The sequence below is a fragment of the Rhodnius prolixus genome, unplaced genomic scaffold (assembly GCF_049639745.1).
Source record: "Rhodnius prolixus isolate KJV_2025 unplaced genomic scaffold, Rpr scaffold_4, whole genome shotgun sequence".
Lineage (NCBI taxonomy): Eukaryota > Metazoa > Arthropoda > Insecta > Hemiptera > Reduviidae > Rhodnius > Rhodnius prolixus.
Window position 1 is genome coordinate 16,154,480 of NW_027411614.1, and position 23,272 is coordinate 16,177,751.

Here is a 23,272-nt window from a genome sequence, read left to right on the forward strand (position 1 = left end):
CTGCCACATATTTAAGTGATCAATATCTTTCACGTAAAGGATCAAACTTATTCCTTAATTTATCAAATAATGCAATTTACTCAACTTGTGAAGGATGTACTGTGCCTTCAAAAGTGCCTCCTCATATACAGAGAGCAGCTGATAACCTCCTGGCTAACCTGGCTTGCGAGCCAGAGGAGGCAGCTTTGAAGGCAAGTACATGCTTCAAAAGTTGAGTAAAGTGCATTATTTGATAAATTAAGAAATAAGTTTGATCCTTTACGTGAAAGATATTGATCACTTAAATATGTGGCAGGAGGTTTCCATTTTTTTTGGTAATTAAACGCAACTCTCCCAAAATTACCAAATAATTATTAAACCTTCTTGTTTCTAACAGATGTAAAATTATTTTTTATGTATGCTTGACAACATCTAAAGCTCTTAACATGTGATTTTTCTTAGAAAATCAGTCGGAAAACGACTTATTTCCCGCTCTTCATCTTGAAGACCTATTCGTCTGACCGCTGTTTTCCAACACAAATCGGAACATCGTATTCAGCTAGTTATAAAATTGAAGCGGGCGTTCCGCAATGAAGCGTCTTAGGTGCTATGCTATATGTAATATACAAAGCAGAAATGCTTCTTTTCTAAAAAAAACATTTAGCGATTTATTAGAAAGTGATTTTTAAAAAATTATTTAGACATTAATTAAAGAAAGAGAAGGTTTGAGGGCGTTCACTAAATATTCCTGTTTTTTGAACTTAGAATTATACGTACGCTTGTCATACCATGTATACAAAACATGCCTCTTAAAATCTATAAAGGTTTGTTTTTTTGGGGGGGGCACTCAAGATCTATTACTCGATTCCGAGGACAGCAAGAGAAAATATAATAAGTTTGATTATATATATGTATATCTGTCTTAGTCGATTGTCTCATCTACCCGATCGTGTAGTGATTTTCTAAAAGAACCACCGGAGGTACTTTGGCCACTTTTAATCTTCTAATTTTTGAGGATGTGAGGGATTGGCCCACAGTCTCCTAGTGCCTCTACACCTGTCTTTAAAACTCTTCTAGAAGGATCACTTCCTACGTCTCTACACCTTTGAATGGTTTCCTGTGTGTTGTTTATGTGCGTGTACTATTCTGGTGAGTAGGCACGGTGTACTGGAGCTGAGATAACCCGTGGGGTCGCTACTCCCCAAGTGCCTGCAGGCAACAGACACCCCTTGCGGGCTGATTTTATATCTTCAGTATTTTAAAATTATTGTAGTTACCAGAGAACTTTCTATTCATACTTTTTTTCTCCATATCTCAGAAGTCTTTTCCTTAATGTGTATTTGCACATAAAATGTGCAGCAGTTGTGCATAACTTAATGATTTAAACTCTCAGTACGAAACCAATTCCACCGCCTTGACAATAATAATAAAATAATTAGTAAACATTTACTAGCCAAACTAGTAATGTGCGCAGTGCAGGAAAACATAAGAAAAACCGATCGATAGTGAAAAACTTTATTAGGCCAACAAGGAAAAACAAATCCGTGAGGTGGGAAGGGAAGCGAGAAAGAGATTAACTTAATAGTTAGCGCAATGGACTGCCTACCACATGGAGGAGTTAAAGAAAACATGTTGTTCTTGTGAAAGAACACATAACGGAGTTCAGCAGTGCATTAGAAAAGACGATGACTTTAATTAATAAAATAAAATAAATAAATAAATATTTGTTGACGTTCCAATGAATTTTTGTAAATTATGTATACTTGAAACTCAACTTTTGTTAGTAATATTTTTGCCTGCAAATTCGATTAAGGGCTCTTTTAAGAGAGAAGAGTAGTCTACAATCATTTATGGGCCCTATTTTTTTTAAATAAAAGGGGTAAATATGTTCCTAAAAATCTGAGTTATACATAAAGTACACAAACAGTAGCATATTTTACTGAGTGGATTATTTACTTCACTAAAACTCTATCAGAGATGATTAAAGCGATTTTTTAGTTAAACTGCCACAGTTCTAGCCTTCAACTTTTATTTGAGCCATTTTTCCAGGGCAATTGGATTAATAAGAGCTACTGAGGAATAGATAGTCCTTCTCATAAATTATCTTCACAGGATTAAAGGTTTACAATTAAAGCAATCTATTTGTTTGCTATGTTATTTGATAAATATAATTTTCTAAATTGCAATTTTAGTGAACAGAATTGCAGTAAACTATTAGTGGGGACGGTTTAATTGATATTTAGTTTTAATTATTAATACTTTAAAGCGATTTGACAGCTGATGACTTGGGCACCCGAGCTTTTGCAGTGTAAAGCCACTGTCTATCTCCTGAATGTAAGGTAGATTCGAACTCGGGATCTCCTCCGCATGGGAATGCAGTACGTTAACACTGAGCTAATTGCTTTGCTTCGATGGATATTATCTTGTTTTAAAGGATTTACGTATAAAAATTACAGAGAACTTGGTAGAGATCAACGCAAGCAAAGTTCGATTGGTTTGTTGTCCACTAGATAAACTGTTCTTCGGCACAAATTAGGAACTCTATTTCAAATATAAAGTTTAATTTATACTTTTAATAAATAATTTACCAAAAAGCGGTTTTTTCATACAAACTGATAACTATCTATCTTACAGTTCAGAACTCCAATACTTTCTTGTAAATCAGGTTAATTCTTTTATTTAAAAGAACGTCATTAAGACCAATTGACCTGGTGGCGTTTAGTAAACTGAACATGCAGGTTTGCCTATCACGGCAGATAAGGCGGCGAACGTTGTCGGTCGATATACCACCGAAACTTTACGGAAATTTCCGAGCCAAGTATTACCCGGCGACCGTCTGTAGAGCAAGAGCCGCTATCCCGCCTACATCCCCACCCAGCTCGTCCACGTCGGGGACAACTGGGCCAGACCCTTCGTGCCGCCAACCAATAGGGGGGTTGTCCAGCACTTTTCGGGGGGTAAATTTAAGTAAATTTAGTAAAATTTTTAAAAAAATAATAAATTATTCGAGTGTGAATAGTGTGTAAATAAGAAGTGAGTGAGATATTATCGCGAATGTGGCGATAATGACTTAGCCGCAAGTTTGTTGCCATGTCAACAAAGGAGACACATATAGAGGAGTTACAGCAAGCAGAGACTTGCCCAGAAGAGGATGATCCTGTGTCTTCATTACCTTCCTCCAGCCAGGTAAATAAATTATTTAAATAATAATTATCAACTATACCAAATGGTTAATAAAAATTTAAATATAAGGGAGGAAGATGGCGGACCTGGGCCATGTAGCTATCCCCACCTGATCCTCAGGACCTGTTGCACCTCCGGCTATCAGGCCGCAACCTTCCCCAAGACCTTGGGCTAGGCTATTTCATATTAACGCCATCAACAAACATTAATAAATTAGCTTATAAACCACTATAATTGTATTCATAAGGCAAGCCACTGGTTGCTAGACTCCTACGCTATGTTCATGCATTTTGCCACCCACGCATTGCGGGCGTGGCTCCTTACTTTTTAATAATCTTTTCCTTAAAAAAAATGGTTTTTATCACATAAATATACAATTAGATATATAAAAGATCCCGATAAATTTTTTTTATGTAAATGAAAACCCATTATCTGTTAAATCCATTTCCAATAACCTCGTTAGAAAATGAAAACACGTGTGATGCTTCATTTTCAACTCTAAATGTCACTTAAAAAAACAGTGATTCAACTCCTAAATTGAATTCATTCATCTTGAAAAAATTGCATTAATTTTTGCTTTTTTAAAATTTTCTTAAAATAAATTATATTCAATAAATAGAAACAAAGAATTTACCAAAACTGTAAGCTCTACTTATATTCTATCGATTTATTTTTTAATGATAGGTTACATGATTATTCTGTCAACCTAACATCTAGGCAACTTCTTTGTGTTCTATATTTCAACTTTAGGAATATTTATATCGCGGGATTGTGACATTGTTCACTAATTAACATTAGCTTGCAAGTTCATTATTTCTTTAAATTTACGTAGGACCCGTAAATACACAAGTAGATATTGTTTTAGAATTATAGAATAACAAAGAGTAAAGCTCCTTTAGAAACTTTTAAAATAAACTGATAAGACTTTTGAAAAATACTTAGTTAAATTTGTGAGTTAAAATGAGGAGATAATACATACAAATTTAACCTTTAAAAACTTCTTTTTTTTCATGATAAGAAGTTAAATTCAAATTTTTATGAAATCTTGTTTCATTAATTTGGTTCACCAATTATTTGTATTATTGTAAACCTTTTTTTAATCGATGAAACAAATGACATTTAATGCTACAGTCAAATTTGATTTTTATAATGGAGGTTACAAAATAAATTGTTTTAAAATCTTGGCTAAAAAGTTTCGTTTATCCACTTTTAATAGGAACATCTACGATTACAAGTCAATCATAAATAGTATGTTAATTACAGAATGTTGCAAGAAGATCGTGATTGCGCAGTCAAAAATTCGAAAAGGGTGTTATAATAACAAACTTGAGAAGAGTTTGTTTTGGTTGGTTCCGATAATGAATGTTGGACATAATAAATTGTTATGGCGCCCCTTGTATTCCCTCCCTACACGTACGTAAAGAATTTGCAAAACACAAAAAAGCTGAATTTAATAAAATCTTAATTTTTTATTATAATTTGAATTGAATTTTTTCATCATTGGACGAGGAATAAAAAGGGGCCAGCTTTATCTGGTACTCTCCAGGAATATCGGGGTACATTGCCATTTTTATCGGCGTGGAGGGTTGCTTTAGTGGTAGTGGAAGTGAAGGCTTAAGCTGTACGATTAGGGATAACTGGATAGATTATTATGGAAGGAAACGAGTGCCCATTAGTTCAGAAATAAAAGGCATGTTGATGTCTTACTGAAGGTTATCATTAGAAACGTAGGAAGAACCATTGACGATTCGTCAGGGGATTTTGGATTGAAAACACTGTATACCCTCTGGAAGTTAGAGGTTTGACGGATCTCTTCAGATTCGTAAAAGTGAGAAAGAGTACTTAAGGCTTCGGTTTCAATAACACCATATTCTGACAAACAATGGTCTGAAATTGTGGATTTCTCTAAGCGCATGTGAGCAAATTATTCACTGAAGATGATACAAAAATGAATGATTTGGATATGTTCTATTCATTTCACAATGTTCTTCATGATTCTGAATATAGTTTTCCAATAATAATTTGTTTTAGTAAATGGTTTTATTTTTTATTAATATTTCTCGCACCACAAAAATGTGAGCCACTAGTTATCATAATTTACTTTAGATTTTTTTTCTTGTAATTAGCACAAGAATTGAAATATTAAGTAAGTATGGACAGTTTGCATAATTCTAGCATAAACACAATCAGGGGATTTTCCCGATAACGTGACGCACTTGAATATTCAATGAGTTTTTTCTTGAAACACTTTATTTATCGAATTTTTTTTTGAATAAATCGAACTAACCAAATCGTTATACATACACAATAAATTTGCACACTGTATTTATATAATAGAATACACTAGTTTTTGTCTGATTTAAAAATTAAATCAGCGATTTTTGAAGATAACTTGCAGTTTTGCATGCTTTAACGATTCGTATTAATAACTAATTTTGAAATATTATAACAAATAACTAATTTTGAAGTATCTTTGAAAAGGTTAGCTCAGTGGCTAGCGTACTGCAATGCAGGCTGCTAGCCCATACATTTTCTATCCCTAAGTGGTTCTTATAGTTCACCGTTGAGAACTAGGTACGGTTTTGAGAACTGCAATTAGGTTCTGTGCTGCCGAGATTAGTGGGCGAGGAATTATTGATTCTAAGTTCGTAATTTTCTCGGATAGTCAGGCAGCTCTACGGGCAATTAGTTCTTACCAGGTTAACTCAAAACTGGTTTGGGACTGTCTGGGTGCCTTGAAGGAAATTAGAGTCCAAAATAAGGTCTTTCTAGTGTGGGTGCCTGGTCATTCAGGAAATAAGGGAAACGAAGTGGCAGATTTATTGGCCAGGGACACTTCGTTGGCACGGAGCCCTGTTTTGGGGTTCCGAAGTGTGTTGGAGTCTGCGACCATTAACTTATGGGTGCCTACTTGGTCTCAAGAGTGGTGCCTTGCTACCACGAGGCAGAGAAAGGCGAAAGAGTTCATCACGGGCTATTCGCCAAGGCCGTAGGGCTATAATATAAGGATAATTGTAGGCCTATTAACCGGCCACTGCAGGCTCAGAAAACACATGCATCGCATGGGTCTGGCAAATGATTAGCCTTGAAAAACCAAGGCCTATGAGCTTTACCCAAGAGTCGCTCTCCAGAATTAAGAGTCTGATTAAACGTACGGGTCTGGAGTGGGAGAGCCACAATAGATCCCAAGACGTAGGCCTTGGGCTGCCCTACTAGAATCTTAATCTTAGATCACTGTTTGGTGATGGACATAACGAGAGGCCAGGAAGCCGGTAGCACACTGGAAAAACTTCGGGAGCCAATGACCTCAGATGTTTACTAAATTTAAAAATGGTACCTATTTATTACCTTAAAATGGCCCTTTACTTAAGGAAGAAAAATCTCTCCCCCATCCGAAACTACCCTTCAACGAATTTTCTAGAAAAACGTTATGAAGAAAAAATTATTGAACGAGTTTTAATAAAGTTTAATATTTAAGGAAAATCAGAGGAGTGGTTTCGAGGAAACCTATAAAAAAATATCGATTTAGTAATGCGATTTTTCCGGAAGGAAAATCACGTTGGAATACCTTACGTCAAGTTTCCTGGTGCCAACTAAGCGAATTAACAAACTGGAAATTTTAATTGTTATTGTTTTTCAGTTGTGGGTTTTCCATACACTTACAATAAACCAATCTCTAAAAACTATTTGGTATTAGTTTTCTGGACTTATACTTAAGAAACCATATTTTCCAAAAATAAAAAGAGATGGCCGCCGGCTACTACTAGGTGGAAATGGGGCAATTGTATTGGTCACCCGAGTATGTGGGCATAATCTAGATCCTGGTACGACAATCCTACATTGTCTGATTTAACTTCCCTCTCTAAATGATCATTTAAATAATTCATACAAATTTATTATTATCTTAAAGTTTAGTCAGAGCCATTGATAACCTCAAAAAACGGGTCCATCACAAGAGAAAATACGAATTATATAAACATTGACAATTACTCTAAACAAAGTCTATTTTTGAATAATATTTCACGAATAGAATGATAGTGCCCTAGAAAAGGATTTATTGATGGCCAGTTAAACATAAATAGAATCATTACTCAAACAAAGCAAAAAAAATCCTTCTTTAAGTAAACAATTTTATCGAACACTTTTGTAATGAATACTTGAACGGCGCAAATGGAGAAATAATGTCTTGTTTCTTATTGAAAAATAATGAATAGAAAACAATTCAACTAAATTTACTATTTTTCTTAGTTTTACTTCATCCACTGTTTACCTAAACGAAATACGAACTACTTTTATTAACATTTAAAAATTGAACATAGTAATTGTCCAAAACTGGGTTAATGAAAATATCTCGTGACATAATGTACAAAATGCCCTAGTATATACCCTTTTTTGTTCTCCCTTCACTTGTAAGGAATAATTTATTCTAAATATATGGGTTGCTGGTGAATTTTATGCTTAATGGGCGACAAAAAAAATGCTTTGTTACTTTATTCACGACATTTTTTTTTTTATTCTTACAGTTGTTCAAATACGGATGGGGGCACAAATAGTTTTGATTAATTTTTAAAAACTTTATTATACTGTTCGTGATGTTTTCCGGACTTTTCTTTCATCGATCTGTTTTTTTATTTAAATAAGTTCATTAATTTATTATTGATCTCTTATAATAAATTCATTCGTACGACAGTTTTTAAGTAAGTTTTATTATTTGTAATAAAATTTTAAATTGAATTTCTATTGTTAAACTAATTCATAATTTAGAAGACATACAGCTAGTTTAATGAATTTTTTGAGGTTAAGGAATTAAATAATCTGCTCTAGAATCCTGCTATATAAGTTTCGGCGAAGTTATACGAGGGTCGTTTGAAAAGTCCGTGCAAAGTCAGAGAGATAGCACCACTGGCGCGTATCGAGGTTATGTTTAGTTAGTAGCATCTCTTGGAAGAACACACACCAAGTTTCAGCCAGATCGGTCTATTTCTTTGTGTTTGGCATTCGTTTGAATCGAGGAAGTCGAGTGATTTTCAGAAAATGGACGAAAAAGAATTTCGTGTGTTGATTAAACACTACTTTATGAAAGGCAAAACGCCTGAGGAGACTAAAGAGAAGCTTGATAAACATTATGGTGACTCTGCACCTTCGATTAGAACAGTTTATAAGTGGTTTCAAAATTTTCGGAGTGGCCATATGGGCACAAGTGACGCTGAACGTTCTGGACGCCCTGTTGAGGTTACTACTCCAGAAATCATTGATAAAATCCATGATATGGTGATGGATGACAGAAGAGTGAAGATGCGTGAGATTGCTAGTGCTGTGGGCATCTCGAATGAACGGGTACATAATATTTTGCATCAACATTTGGACATGACAAAGCTATCCGCAAGATGGGTGCCGCGATTGCTCACGCTTGACCAAAAACGAAATCGTGTGAAGTGTTGCAAGGACGGTTTGCAGCTGTTCCAGAAGAATCCGCAGGACTTTAAGCGTCGTTTCGTCACTGTGGATGAAACATGGATACATCACTACACTCCTGAGACCAAAGAACAATCTAAACAATGGCTTACCAAGGGGGAATCTGCGCCAAAAAAGGCGAAGACCGTTCCTTCGGCCGGAAAGATTATGGCGACTGTCTTTTGGGATTCGCAAGGAATAATCCTCATCGACTATCTGGAAAAGGGTAAAACTATTACAGGTGCATATTATTCATCGTTATTGGACCGTTTGAAAACCGAGCTGCAAGAAAAACGCCCACGATTGGCCCACAAAAAAGTCCTTTTCCATCACGACAACGCACCAGCTCACACCTCAGCAGTTGTGGTCGCAAAATTAATGGAAATAGGGTTCCAACTCGTTTCACATCCTCCCTATTCTCCAGACTTGGCTCCCTCGGACTACTATTTGTTCCCCAATATGAAGAAATGGCTGGCGGGAAAAAGATTTTATTCAAACGAGGAGGTGATTGCAGAAACGAATGGCTATTTTTCAGACTTGGACAAATCCTATTATTCGGAAGGGATCAACAAACTAGAGCAGCGTTGGGCGAAGTGTATAAGCCTAAAAGGAGACTATGTTGAAAAATAAAAAAGGTTTACCCCAAAAAATTAAGTAGTTTTTATTTTTGCACGGACTTTTCAAACGACCCTCGTATGATTCCATAATTATGGAACAATCTTGTTTGGCCTTGACATCGCTGTACTTACTGTAGAGTGCAAGTAGAAATCTCGAGTAAAATATTCCTAGATTTCCCAAATTGCCCCAATTTATTCTGCTAACTCAGAATATTAGCAATTCATGTAATCTTAATCATTAGGTTCTTATCACAAATACCGCACGTTACAGAAAACCAACTCAAACCGCAGAAATAGCCTGACCAATTTTTACCCTAGTAAAATGTTTCCAAAAAATGAATTTACAAGAAAGCAATAGGACTTTCTTTCTGGAAGAAGTGTTCGAAGTGTAACTAAGAGATAGATCTATTTAAATTAAGCGCATTTTCATCACTAACCCATTCGATCGGAATCAGAATTTCTGAGAACGTTCTATAACCTTAAAAAAGGTTTTATAAGTTTTCTTGAAGGATCACAAACGGAAACTTTGTCCTTACTATAGTTTTTTTGTGTTTATTTTATGCGTTCATGTATTACAATTTTTTTTAAAAAAATCTATGACATTATAAAACGTGCAGTTCGGATTAAAACTGAATACCGAAAATGTGGCACGGCCACAATGATTTCACTTGATAGGAGTTATGTAAACTAGAAAGTAATTACAAAAATAAGAATTGCAAAAAAAAGGTTTAAAAAAATAAATTGAGAATCTTTCAACTTTTTCTTAGTAACTTCTTATCATCTCGATTAAAATAAGTAATTTTTCGCTCAGCATTAAATTTAGTTTACAAGTATTATATTCAAATTGGCGAGGAATCGGTCCAAATAAAAACAACTTTTTGCCAACAACAACTCGTCTTTTTGCCAACGTTTTGACAAATATACTACCTTCTTCAGGGCGTGGCTATGCGAGTTGGTTGAGTTACAGAAAACTCTGTTTTCTGACGAGTTGTTATTTTTATTTGGACCGATTCCTCGCCAATATGAATCCTTAATATAATATTTTTACGGTCACTACAACCAATATACAGGGTGTTCATTTTAAGACGGCTCAAATGCATTTCATGCTTAAACGGTTGATCTGAGCAAAAAATGGTAGAGGAAAAATTTGTTGCCCGTCATCTCTAGTTTCAGAATATGTGACTTGATTTTAGATTTCTGCCCGCATACATCATTTTTATGTATTTTTTTCATTCCCTTTCTATTAAAAATATTGCCAAGGCAGTAAAGCTAGTATTTTTCTTAATATCGTGAAATAAGTCGTTTTCCGAGTGATATTTTTAAGAAAAATCAAATGTTAAGAGCTTTAGATGTTCTCAAGCATACACAAAATGGCTAAAAAATAATTTTACATCTATTACAAACAAGAAGGTTTAATAATTATTTGGTAATTTTGGAAGAGTTGCGTTTAATTACCAAAAAAATTGGTATAAAAAATCAAGTCACATATTCTGAAACGGGAGGTGACGGGCAACAAATTTTTCCTCTAACATTTTTGGCTCAGAATTATCGTTTAAGCATGAAATGCATTTGAGCCGTCTTAAAATGAACAACCTGTACATTCATATATACAAGTATTGTTCATATTAGATAACTATTTTCCAAAACTAACATAAATTACAAGCGGAAGTTAAAAAAAAAAGAAGCTGTTGGCTCTATCCAATTTAACTTTGTATTAAAGAAGATGCTGCAAAAAATTAAGATGACTTTTCGAATAATCAATCATTATGCTAAAATGCTGAAAACTATTTCACGCCTGTCTCTTAAAGAAAACACAGAATAAATATTGATTCAGAAACATTGAGATGAGGGAATTTGAGTTCTTCCAGACGAATAATGGACACCCTGCAATGTATGTAGGCAGTTTTAAGAGTACAGATTAAAAAACAAATACAAATGTTTGTAACAATTATAGATGTTTGTAATAAAAAGATGATAATCTTATACCTTGTCCGCAGTCAATGATCGGCACTGTCCAATGATCTTATTGTTTGATCTCTAATGTATGTATTTAATAGTGCTTCTAGAATCTGGTGAATAATACAAAAAACAAAAAAACAATCTTTGGCAATTGAAGATAAAAAAAAGACGTGACAGTGTCAAATGAAGATCTAGTAAGCTGTGCAATAGAGCCATCACGAGGTGTTACGAGGTAAAAAAATATTCTTTATTGCCACAAGCAATGATAAAGACATAAAACGTCGATTGGAAGAAGTTTACTATTACCAGAGCTGGAGAACTACTGCACCTATAAAACATAACTTCATGGACATAAACCTGTTCTTAGTATAAAGTGCATGTTCTCTCACCTGTCATAACCTGTCCTCTTACTGTGGAGTAAAAACGGTAATATTTTACAAATCTAATTGCAAGATAATACTCAAAAATGGCTGCTACGATTTTTGAACTTCTTATTCTACTTATCTATCTTTTTGGTAGAAGGAATGGCAGAACATGTTGGTTATAATTACGCCCTTCATACATATGTCCAAATCAATTTTAATCAATTGTTTTACTTGCGCTGCAGTTTTCACCCGCGGCACACCAAATTCAACCAAAAAGTTTGCAATTTATTATCACAAAATGTTTTGTGGAAATATTTTTATACACCAATGAGGTTATATTTTGTTATTTTCCAAGCTTGTTCACTTTAACTAAATCAGAGGTATTGCACCCGTGCATTTTGTTCTATTAGCGAAGCGTATATTGTGCAACGCTGTATGCAGCATCACATCCAAGGATCCAAGGACACATTTTAAGGATGCTTGTCAGGTCGCTTTGATTTGCAACACCAACATTTCTAAGTCTTAGTCTTTTAAGTCGTAGAAATCTGTAACTCACTTTTGAGAAATGTCAGAAAGTGCGGCTTGTCACTTGTGTCTAATGGCACTTGAGCTGAGTAAACGCTTATACCCACAGTAAAAAAGGTTTGCAAGGTTGTTTTTTTTAAAATGGATTTTATTTTTGAAAGTAAAAACAATTGGAAGATTTTCAAAACATTATCGTTTGTATTTAGGAATTACCTTTATTCTTAGCATTATGTAGAAACCTTGTTAAATCTTAGTCAATATTTATTTAAGAGACGAAAAAAGCGACATCCTTAAGGTAAATATACAAAGTAGCACTAATGTCGCTTCCAAAATGAGCACAAGTAAATCAACCTTTTTTTTTTGTATGTAAACAGTGGAACAGAGGATGGTCTTCTAAAAGAGCTTGAGTTCACGTCAATATATGATAAAAAGTCCATCCCATTAAAAAATAAATAAATAATGCGTATTATCCCTAAAAATGTATGCCAATTTTTTGTTGGAATGTCTCAGACTATGAAGAGTGACATATACTTTTTTATAAAAAAAGATAACCGAAAGAGGTCTCCTCATTTTGAATTGATTCTAAATTGTAGAGACTGAGAAGTGGCTTGAAACATTTGAGTAGCGGTTTGGAGGACTTGGGTAGTAACTTGAAGAGTTTGAGTAACAGCTTGAAAAGTTTGAGAATCGGCTTGAAGAGCCTGAATAGCAACTTGAAAAGTTTGAGCAGAGGTTTGAAGAGCCTGAGTAGTAGCTTGAAGAGTATGAATAACGGCCTGGAGAGCCTGAGAAGCGGTTTGTGAAGGGCCTGAGTAGCAACTTGTAAGAGTTTTGAGTTGCGCATTTACCATACAAAGCGCTCTGAGTTTACAAAACTGTGAAATTTAGAGTAGAAACATTTAAAAATGAGATTGAGTCCGCAATCCACGATTATATAGTTGATTTTAGCCGTCGTGGCAAGCAGGTTTATTATATTTCTGACTGGAAACGGATTTTTAACCTTCAATTGAGGTTGATTCACCAATTTGTGGTAAAAAATTTGACTTCCCCTTATGTTTGTGTCACATACTTTATTACTGACACAAAACATTATAGGAAGCAAATTCTCTACGCTAAATTGATGAATCAAGTTCTGGTGACTAATGAAATCAATGATATGGTGATATTTAGCTGGAGAGTAATGCTTGCTTTTTTAAAACGATGCTGGTTTCTTTAAAATTGCCAAAATGTCAAAATTCTAAGAGCCTTATATTAAATACCAACAAATACTAGGTGCCTTATAATAAGAAATGAAATGCTTGATGTTAGTCTAAGTTAACTAATGTGATAAGGTTTTTCGCCATACAGCCAGCATCGTCTAGGTGCTTATCACTAGAATATCACTCACTCTCCATTCTTACTTATAAATACATTCGCTTCACACAGTCATCCCTCTACTATATACAACTATTTACATAAACTACAACTAATGGATGGATCAGTACACTATATTCCCGCCATCCTTATAGCTTTACCGAAATTAAAATCACGTAATCCTTCTCTAATAATTTTCTTGCATTCATTCTAATTGGCTAAAACTTTTAAACACATTCATATTTCTTTGCTAGCTCTGCTAAAAGATTTAAGCATATAGATGTTGGTGGAGAATATTAGGTCTTCGTAAGCGCAATGGTGCATCTAAATACCTGTATAAGTCGTCAAAAATTCGTTTCCTTTCTACTACTTAACGTGGACATATAATTATTATACGTTTGAAATCCTCCTCCTCATTGCAATCCACCCAAAGAGGAGAGGACCTATGTGATAAGGTTGACTTTTTTAATTTCTGAGTTAAAACATATTTAACAATATGTTTAGCATGTTAGCTTTCTCACAGCCAATGCGCCAATTTTTGGAGATCTTCGGTTCTGTAGATTGATTGTAAAGAGGATGCCTGTAAAAGAAAACCCTAAGGTTTTGGGAGATAAATCTCTTATGTCTTGATTTCAATACCTACCAAACGCCAAAATTTCGTCCAGTTTTATAAGTTTTAAATGATTTTTAATTTCAGATTCATGTTTAAATTTTTGTCCGATATTGCCGTCATTTCAGTCCAATCAGAAAAAATAAAGAATTTTGTCTTTTAGAGTCTACCTTCATTGAGGATTTTGTGTGAGAAATATCAAATCCCCTTATAACTTGGATAGAAATACACCAGCAGTTGAACATCTGTCCATTTAAGGGTAATCAACACAGCAATTAATTAACTAATTTTCAACTATTAATGCCAGTAGGGCGTTGATTTATTGGCGTTATTGATATAGTGAAGTGGCTACTTAACGTGTCAGCCAGAAACTAATTTATCTTGTATTATTTATTACATCTCAAGAACGTACATTGCCATTAAATTATATTACTTATATGCATAAGTAAGTTTGTTAAACAGTGCTGAAAGCTTATCTAATTATTCTTAGTAGTATTCATATTACAGTTAATTTTAAATTATTTTGTATATTTGTTATGTCTACGTCACAGATAACCTGTCCTACAGCTGGGATCGGGTGCTCCTTGATTTAGTTTTTTAAAGGACATTTTTTAATGATCAGCAAAGGGAGTGAAATAAGAAAGAGCATCGGCACCAGAGAGTGGATTTCCCAGTGTGCTACCTCTCCCCTAGTTAGAATCTGTCTAAGGACAGAAAGGTTAACTATAACTTAGTATACTGTTCTATCAAATCACTGGAGGTACTGAGGATGAAGTTTTTGGGCTAGGTACCCGGCAGTTTCCAAGCATCAGCCAAGGGGTAATTAACAACATTAGTTGGTCATACGTTCGGTTTAACCTCGACAGAGGCTATCGGAATCGGGCAATTATGATTTGTATTTTATGATAACCAGGCTGCCTTTAAAGCGCTGAACTCATTTGTTGTCATCTCAAAGTGAAATGGCTTCCGCAATATTAATGTACTCCATAAAAATGACACAGTCACTCTAATATGGGTGTCGGAAAATGTCGACACCCCTGGTAAAGGCACTAAAATCAAATTTATGGAGCCCAATACTTATTGTGGGTATTCTTCGCTAAACAGTTGAAGAAGGACAACTTGTCTACTGAGAGACACTCTGTATTTAGTAGCCTTTCTTGTTAAACGCAGCCAAAGATCTAAACGCGGAAACGGAAACCGTAACAGATCTATGAAAAGCCACGGCCTAAACGAAGAAAAATGCACACAATATGTCGTGTTTCCTAACATGAATTATCGACTTAGAGGATACTTGAAGAAGTCAGCATCTCTTGGTATTCACGGATCCTGTGTGGAGACGGTGGAAGTTGCAATACATTTCCTAAATTGACTGTGATGTCATCATTCAAGGAAGATTCAGACACCTTGGGTAGTTACTAAGTACTCGAGGTTTTCCTAAAAACTCAGAACTTATGATTTCTCCGACAAGGATACTCCTGGCAACTGTAGAGAGACTTAATAGATTCTTCGTGATCGCAATGCACGGTTGTGCTCTAAAAATAGACAACAAATACCTTACGTTTTATATGCTTGGTTATGGACTAGCAGTTTAACTTCCATCTTGTGATCTTTTCCTACATTTGTAACTGCCAATCAAACATATCCTCATTCTTCCTACAAAAAGTTCTACCTACTTTTAGCGCATTTACACACCTTTGAGTTCAATATACAGGGACATAATCTCATACCTCAATAATTGTGCCTTGTGGGACAGCCTTGTGGAAAGATTTAATCAGATTATATTCTACATTTAATTCGGAATACATATAATTATACATATTTTGCGGTATTGTAATTTACCGCTTCATTTATATTTCTTTATTAATTAAAAGTGACTGGCCAAAGTATTAGCGAGTATCCAACAAGAGAGAACAGTTAGCGACATTAAATGGTAGCTGACGAAGTGGAAGTAAGAAGACGTTATTACCCGAGTCTTCAAACTTCTAGATTCCGACTGAATGGCGATGCGCTGATTATGTGCGGTTGAAAACTGTTCAATAAGCTCTCGTTTGCTAACTTGGTGATTTTTTTTTTTTAAAGAAATATGTCACGGCTTGAAGTTGCTCTTAAGGCACCATCCGTTTAATATGAGAAAGGGCGGAGAGGTGCTCATTGAACCTTCGGAGAAGGTTAGTTCTCTTCGCTGCCTTCGCTCGGTTGAAAGCTAAATTTGCTCTGTTCATACTCTTGTGTACAATAACCCATGTACACAAAAGCTAAGTGGGAATTCACGCACTTAAATTGTGATGGGTTTAACAGAGTTTAAAATCAAAGAGAATCCCTCTTTATCTATTAAAATACTCGTTCAGTTGAGTTGTACGTAATTATATTTCCAATTATCCACCTCATGAGGATTTGAATAATAGAGCAATTTAAATCCTAGAGTAAGTTTTACTAAGATTCATTGTTACTTTCTTTTACTATACTAAGTAAAAGGAATTATTATGATCGGCCTACTTCATTAAGTTACGCCGAAATATCATTTTTGAAACACATCAAATCAAAAATAGGTTTTTATAACATGTATGATCCAAAAAGGAAAAAATATTTGATTTGAAAAAAAATTACACAAAAAGCTGTGAGGACATTTGGATCAACATATATCTGCGAATCGTTTTTTCGAAAATGAAATTTACCACTCTGTAAACTTTCCGAAAATAAGTACATATACAGTGCTCATCTACCTCTTCAAACATGCAGAATTCTAACATTCTAGCTGTATTTATAAACGAGATATAAACTGATAAAGTTTGGGAGCGTTATACTTCCTTCATATTTCTAAATGCTGTATCTCTTGTTCTATTGGTGTAATCTCTACATAGGCAATTATAGTACTAATCTACCTCTCCAACAGTGCATAATGCTCACTTTCAAGCTGTATTTATAAAGGAGATATAAGCTGATGAAGTTTTGGAGCGTTATACTTCCTTCATATTTCGAACTGCTGTATCTCCTGTTCTATTGGTGTAATCTCTTCGAAAAAGTAGGCAATTATAGTACTAATCAACCTCTCCAATAGAGAAAAATACTAACATTCTAGCTGTATTTATAACGGAGATATAAGCTGATAAAGTTTGGGAGCGTTATACTTCCTTCATATTTCGAACTGCTGTATCTCCTGTTCTATTGGTGTAATCTCTACGAAAACATAGGCAATTATAGTACTAATCTACCTCTCTAAAAGTGAAGAATTCTAACATTCTAGCGGTATTTATAAAGGAGATATAAACTGATAAACTTTGGGAGCGTTATACTTCCTTCATATTTCGAACTGCTGTATCTCCTGTTCTATTGGTGCAATCTCTACGAAAACATAGGCAATTATAGTACAAATCTACCTCTCCAATAGTTCAGAATTCTAACATTTTAGCTGTATTTTTAACGGATATATAAACTAATAAAGTTTGGGAGCGTTATACTTCCTTCATATTTCGAATTGCTGTATCTCCTGTTCTATTGGTGTAATCTCTTCGAAAACGTAGGCAATTATAGTACTAATCTATCTCTCCAATAGTGAAGAATTCTAACATTTTAGCGGTATTTATAAAGGAGATATAAGCTGATAAATTTTGGGAGCGTTATACTTCCTTCATAATTGGAATTGCTGTATCTCCTGTTCTATTAGTGTAATCTCTACGAAAAGATAGGCAATTATAGTACTAATCTACCTCTGCAATAGAGAAAAATTCTAACATTCTAGCTGTATTTATAAAGGAGATATAAGCTGATGAAGATTGGGATCGTTATACTTCCTTCATATTTCGAACTGCTCTATCTCCTGTTGTATTTGTATAAACTCTGCGAAAACATCGGCGATTGTAGTACTAATCAACCTCTTCAATAGTGCCCAATTACAGCCTTCTAGCTGCATTTATTAATGAGAGATGAGGTGATAAGTTATGGAAGTTTTGCATTTCCTTCGTATTTCGAATTGCTGTATCTCCTGTCCTATTGGTGTTATTGCAGCGAAAATGTATGCGATTATAGTACTAATCTATCTCTTCAATAGGGCATAATTCTCGCTTTCTAGCTGTGTTTATAAAGGAGATATAAGCTGATGAAATTTGCGAGCGTTATACTTCCTTTCTAATGAATAATAATATTTCTATAATTGTTGTATCTCCTGACATATGGGTATAGTCTCATTGGAAACATGTACAATTATAGTACTAGTTTACCTCTTCAATTAAATAGAATTCCTGGTTTCTAGCTCCAAGGGTAGTTAATCCGCGGCCGGCGGGCCGCATGTGGCGCTACTTTAATAATTTTGTAGCCCGCGATATTTATCCTTGTTGTTCACTTTTTTTTTTATCCTAATGGATGCCAAAATCGTTTCCTGCAACTAGGAGAAGTTAACTTAATTGTTTGGAATTAGACATGATTTAAATTCTAATCAAGTGGTACACAGAATTGTTAATTTATTATCTATTTCGAAGTTTATCACAAAAATGCGTCCAATTTAAGTAATGTATTTGACGGCAGAAAGTATTTAAATAAAAATTAAGAAATTTAACCTTAAAAAAGTAATCTAAACAAAATACTAATTTTTATTATGGCATGTGTCTAACAGTTTACGGATTCTAAAGTAGTAATAAAAATAACTCTTTTCTTATCTCATACATTTTAATTAAGCGTTAATTAAAAACTTGTACACCACCACAAGGCTTGTGAGACCTCCTCATTGCCTTCTTAATAGATATTATTAATTTAGTTATTTATTCTCCTCATTTATTTGTTGCCTACTTTCTTTACTTATTCTATGAATATTTTTTTAAACATAACTTTTCAGTGTTAATAATTAAAGGAAGAAACGGTCACGATAAGTTAAATAATTAATTTACGCTGTTTTATGTTTGGCTAAATTTAATGATTTATCATTTTGGTGTTATGAACGATGGTTTAAATTCTCTTAAAGGAGTTTTAAATAATAATCTAAGACATCGGCTGTATTTATACAAATTTTTAATTTGAAAATTTGATCTATTTTAGGAATTAAATATTTTTTTTTGAGGGAGATTCTTCCTCATACATTCCTTATCTTCAAATCGTACCTACAAGATCGATATTTCAGAGTCAACTGTGGAGCAGAAGACTCTGGTATCCATCTAGCTCGAGCTGGTGTTCCTCAGGGTAGTGTCCTAGGACCTCTTTTTTACTCCTTGTATACAGCAGACATACCTCAACATCCAAAAACAATTCTTTCTACCTTTGCTGACGATACTGCAATCTTATCTCCTCATTCCGATCCTCTTACCGCTACACGAGCTCTTTAAACACACATCAATCACTTACAGGACTGGCTCAACAAATGGCGAATCAAAACTAACGTTACGAAATCAAAATATATAGTATTTACTCTTAGACGAAAAATTCTACCTCCCATCATCTTGAACCAAATTCCTATACTAACTGTGGACAAAGTATGCTACCTTAAGTTTACAAAATCCTTATATAGCAGATGATAACAACTTTATTTTAATGAAAAATGTTTTTAAGGTAAGAGGTCAGCTCTTAGGACTGAATTTTAGAATTGGGAGAAGTGAGCAGGAGCATTTATGCAGTTTGTGCAATCTGGGTCAAGTGGAAGATGTCTACCACTACATTGCCGTTTGTCCTGTTTTAAGGGAGTTCAGAATTAAATGTTTTGGGACAAAACAATTAGGTGAACCCCAATTTTTAGAGTATTTGAATGGTAAGGACTGGGCACAGCTTAATATGTATTGCATATGCGCAGGTAGATATAGGAAGTTTATGATAGAACAGTTTAATTTTTAGTTTCTTCTCTTAAATTTTATGTATTTTTGTTTTATTTTATTTTTGTTTGCTTTGTATCAAGTTGGAATTTTAGTTAGGTGCTTCTCTGCTGATGGACCAAGTCCATGCATTTGTGTTATATATTGTAATTTTTCTTCATTACGTTTATTGTAAATTGGAAATATACACCTTATTATTATTATTATTATTATTATTATTATTATTATGCTACCTTGGACTGTACCTAGACAAGCGGTTGAAATGGAATCCCCATACTAGATTGAAAAGACAAGAAACTAACCAACGCTACAAACTTCTCGCCAGACTACTTGACAAACGATCTAAACTCAACTTACAAAACAAAAGACTCTTATACCTGTTGTTACTCCGACCTATTTGGTCATACGGCATTGAAGTATGGGGATCGACTAAACGTTCCAATTCTTTACGCATCCAGACTTTACAATCAAAAATATTACGAAAACTACTTAACGCTCCATTCTACATTTCTAACCTCACCATTCATAATGATCTCAAAATCCCTTTCATCAACGACCTTACTAAAACTATTTTCTTAAACTTTCATTCCTTTACAGCAGCTCACCCTAATCCTTTAATTGAACACTCATCTTCTTCCACATTGCTAGGCAATCCTCCAAGGAGATTGAAGAGAAGATGGCCCCGCGACCTGCTCTCCTCATAACAGTATACTCATAGTGATCTGATCACGTTAACGGAGTGTTGCCGCTGGGTGCCTTCTCCAATCTTCAATCAAGACATATATTTCATCACATTTGCTTGTTGCAATAACCGTTGCAGTCGCAAATTTCAATAAAAGATTTTAAAAAAAATATATATTTTTTTCTTATTTTATTTTCTCTAGCCCTCAAGAACAAAAGGAAGTATTCTGATCCAACAAATGTTTTTAAAAGTTTTTACTGTAAATACCCTTTTTGTTCTCTGAAACTAAAATAATGTTTACCAATTTTTCTGGTTATCTGTTTGAGCACAGCGTAGTTCAAAAACAGTAGAAGTATTCATCTTAGACGGGTGAAGAATAACAAGAAATATTCTACCTAAACTGCATAGAAATTATTTAACAAGGTATGATAATTGTGAGAGTAAATCCGGTAATTGATAGTCTGGGAGTTGTCTACTATGTTTGGTTAGTTAGCCATGAGATCCAACAGTTATGTACTTACAATTAATTCATTAAATTTTTTGTAGAAAAGAAATTAGTGTAAGATGGAAGGAAATCTAAAATTACAGTTGATATTTATCTCCAGCTTGTAAAGAGTATTAAATCAAGTAATTACTGCTTCATTTATTTTATCTATTATTAAAGTGAGCGCAAATATGTTTGTTTCTTATAGACTGCTACATTGTTACTCTGCTTTCAACTAAATATTTTATTTTTTTCAGCAATCTCTAAATTAAAAATTTCAATCACTAGTGGGAGACAATGATTCCAAATCTCTGTTTTAAACATATTGTGTGTGCTTAATTCGTCAGAGCGCCACAACCAACTTAGCCTTTTGTGAAGAGGAACTTCTGTCTACTAAAATATTACAACCATTACTGAGAAATTTACTAAAGAGCCCGTGAGAAGAGTGTTGTAACATTCTCGTTCAAGATGCTACAAGAATATAGCGAGTTTATACTGTGAATTTTGGGTATTCAACATTAGTATTGTTCGTTTTATTTAGCTGGTATACCCTAAGGCACTGATTCTCGACCTTTTTTCTTTTTTTTTTTTTTGTCGCGGCACACTTTTAACAATTTCAAAATTTTGGTGGTATACTAACAATAAGATAAGTTTAAAAGTATTTTACTTATCCATGATACACTGTGTAAAATAGTTTGTTTATTTTAAATATAAAATAAAATAATATGTGCTACAAAAACATATGTGCTACATGTTATATGTTTTTTAAGGGATTAATTACAAGTAATATTTAGAATACTTTTAAAGAGAAATTTGAGCTTGATGTTTTTTTGATAATTTCGTTTATATTTGGTCGTATAAATGATAATGCTACTCTAATATCGTCTTCTACATTTAATTTATAATTTTAATCATATGCATTTCTAAAATTTGGCGGCACACTTTAAAAACTTTCGCGGCTTGTAAAAGTGCCGCGGCTAAGTGGTTGAGAATCACTGCCCTAACAGCATCAAGATAGAAGAAAAAGTAGATATTACTTCTTTGGTAACCAGTATTATTTGTACAAGTTTCAAGTTACAAGTTAGCACAAGGTACAACTTGGAATTCTACCCTGATACTATCTTATTTCTCTATTTAATCTAAGATATCGATCTAACATCTATCAGAAACTAATCGCTAACAGAAACTTCTATATCACTGAAGCGATTTTTTGGTTTTTGGTAATTTTCTAGAAAATGGAAGATTACGTTTTTCTTTAAAGTTAATATTGTTCGTTCACGTTAATTATTAACCTATAAAATATAGATAAGAACAAATAAAACGAACGTTATGCGGATAATACTAATCTACTATTTATTTTATTTTTTGTAGTTGTTTCGTAGTTCTATTTGCCTTGTTTTATTTGATATTTAAAGTGTTCGCTGTAACGTATAAAGTCGCACTTGTTGAAAATTTTAAGTACTGAATTTATTTAAAAGGTGATTAGATTCGCTGCGCTGGATATATCTTTGATTTCATCCATCGAAACACGCGTGTTCATTTGAACTCTGACCAAATCTTTATTATATCCGAGTCGAAAACCAGGAATACAATATACAAGCATTCTACGTGTTATTGAGTGTATGGTATGTGCTTTCATTTAATAAATTAGTAATGAGATTTACTTTAACAATGTCATTTAATTTTTTCTTTACTACTTTTTGGCTTTTTATAAATAATAATATAATTTGAAAACTTTTATTTTTTAATTTATTTTGTAATTTACAATCTGTATAAATGCAATACAATCAGTAAATATGGAGAGAGTATGTTGAACTGGTGCGGGAGGAGAGCAGGAGGAGAGAAACTACCCAGCGGTAGCACTCTCTATAGGAGAGAGGAGAATACGAGGAGGAGAGAGGAGAATGTGAGGAGGAGAATACGAGGAGGAGAGAGGAGAGATAGGAGAATAATGGCGTTTAGGCCTTCAGACTACAAGGAAGTCGCGGGGCCACTGGCGATTCAGTCGGCGAGGAGTATTAGGGTTGTCAGTGGAGACGAGAGACTGTACAAGAGGATTAGAGCTAGTCGAAAGAGCAGTATGGAATTTTTGGTATTTAGTCTTGGCGTGTTGGTCTATGAAGGAAATCTTGAGATCGGTGTGAAGAGTGAGGTTAGTCACCGTAGAAAGGAGGGTCAACTATCTGTCGGTGTAGTGTTGACTGAAATGTTCGTACTATCCGTTATGTTCGTAGGTTTGGCTGAACCCCACAGCTCTAGTCCTGTAAGT

The 23,272-nt window shown here is 34.2% G+C and overlaps 1 protein-coding gene across 4 annotated transcripts in view; it reads left to right on the forward strand.

The window, feature by feature from the left end:
• The first annotated feature begins 2,843 nt into the window (after window positions 1–2,843).
• Ca-beta (Calcium channel protein beta subunit) overlaps window positions 2,844–23,272 on the forward strand; it is a 602,416-nt gene continuing 581,987 nt past the window's right edge. For all 4 annotated transcript variants that reach the window (XR_012459538.1, XM_074131403.1, XM_074131405.1 and 1 more), the window contains exon 1: window positions 2,844–3,165. Coding sequence is in view for 3 of the 4 variants with exons in the window: in XM_074131403.1 (XP_073987504.1) it covers window positions 3,070–3,165 (96 nt within the window). In the remaining variant the exon portion in view is untranslated. The remainder of the gene's footprint in view (window positions 3,166–23,272) is intronic.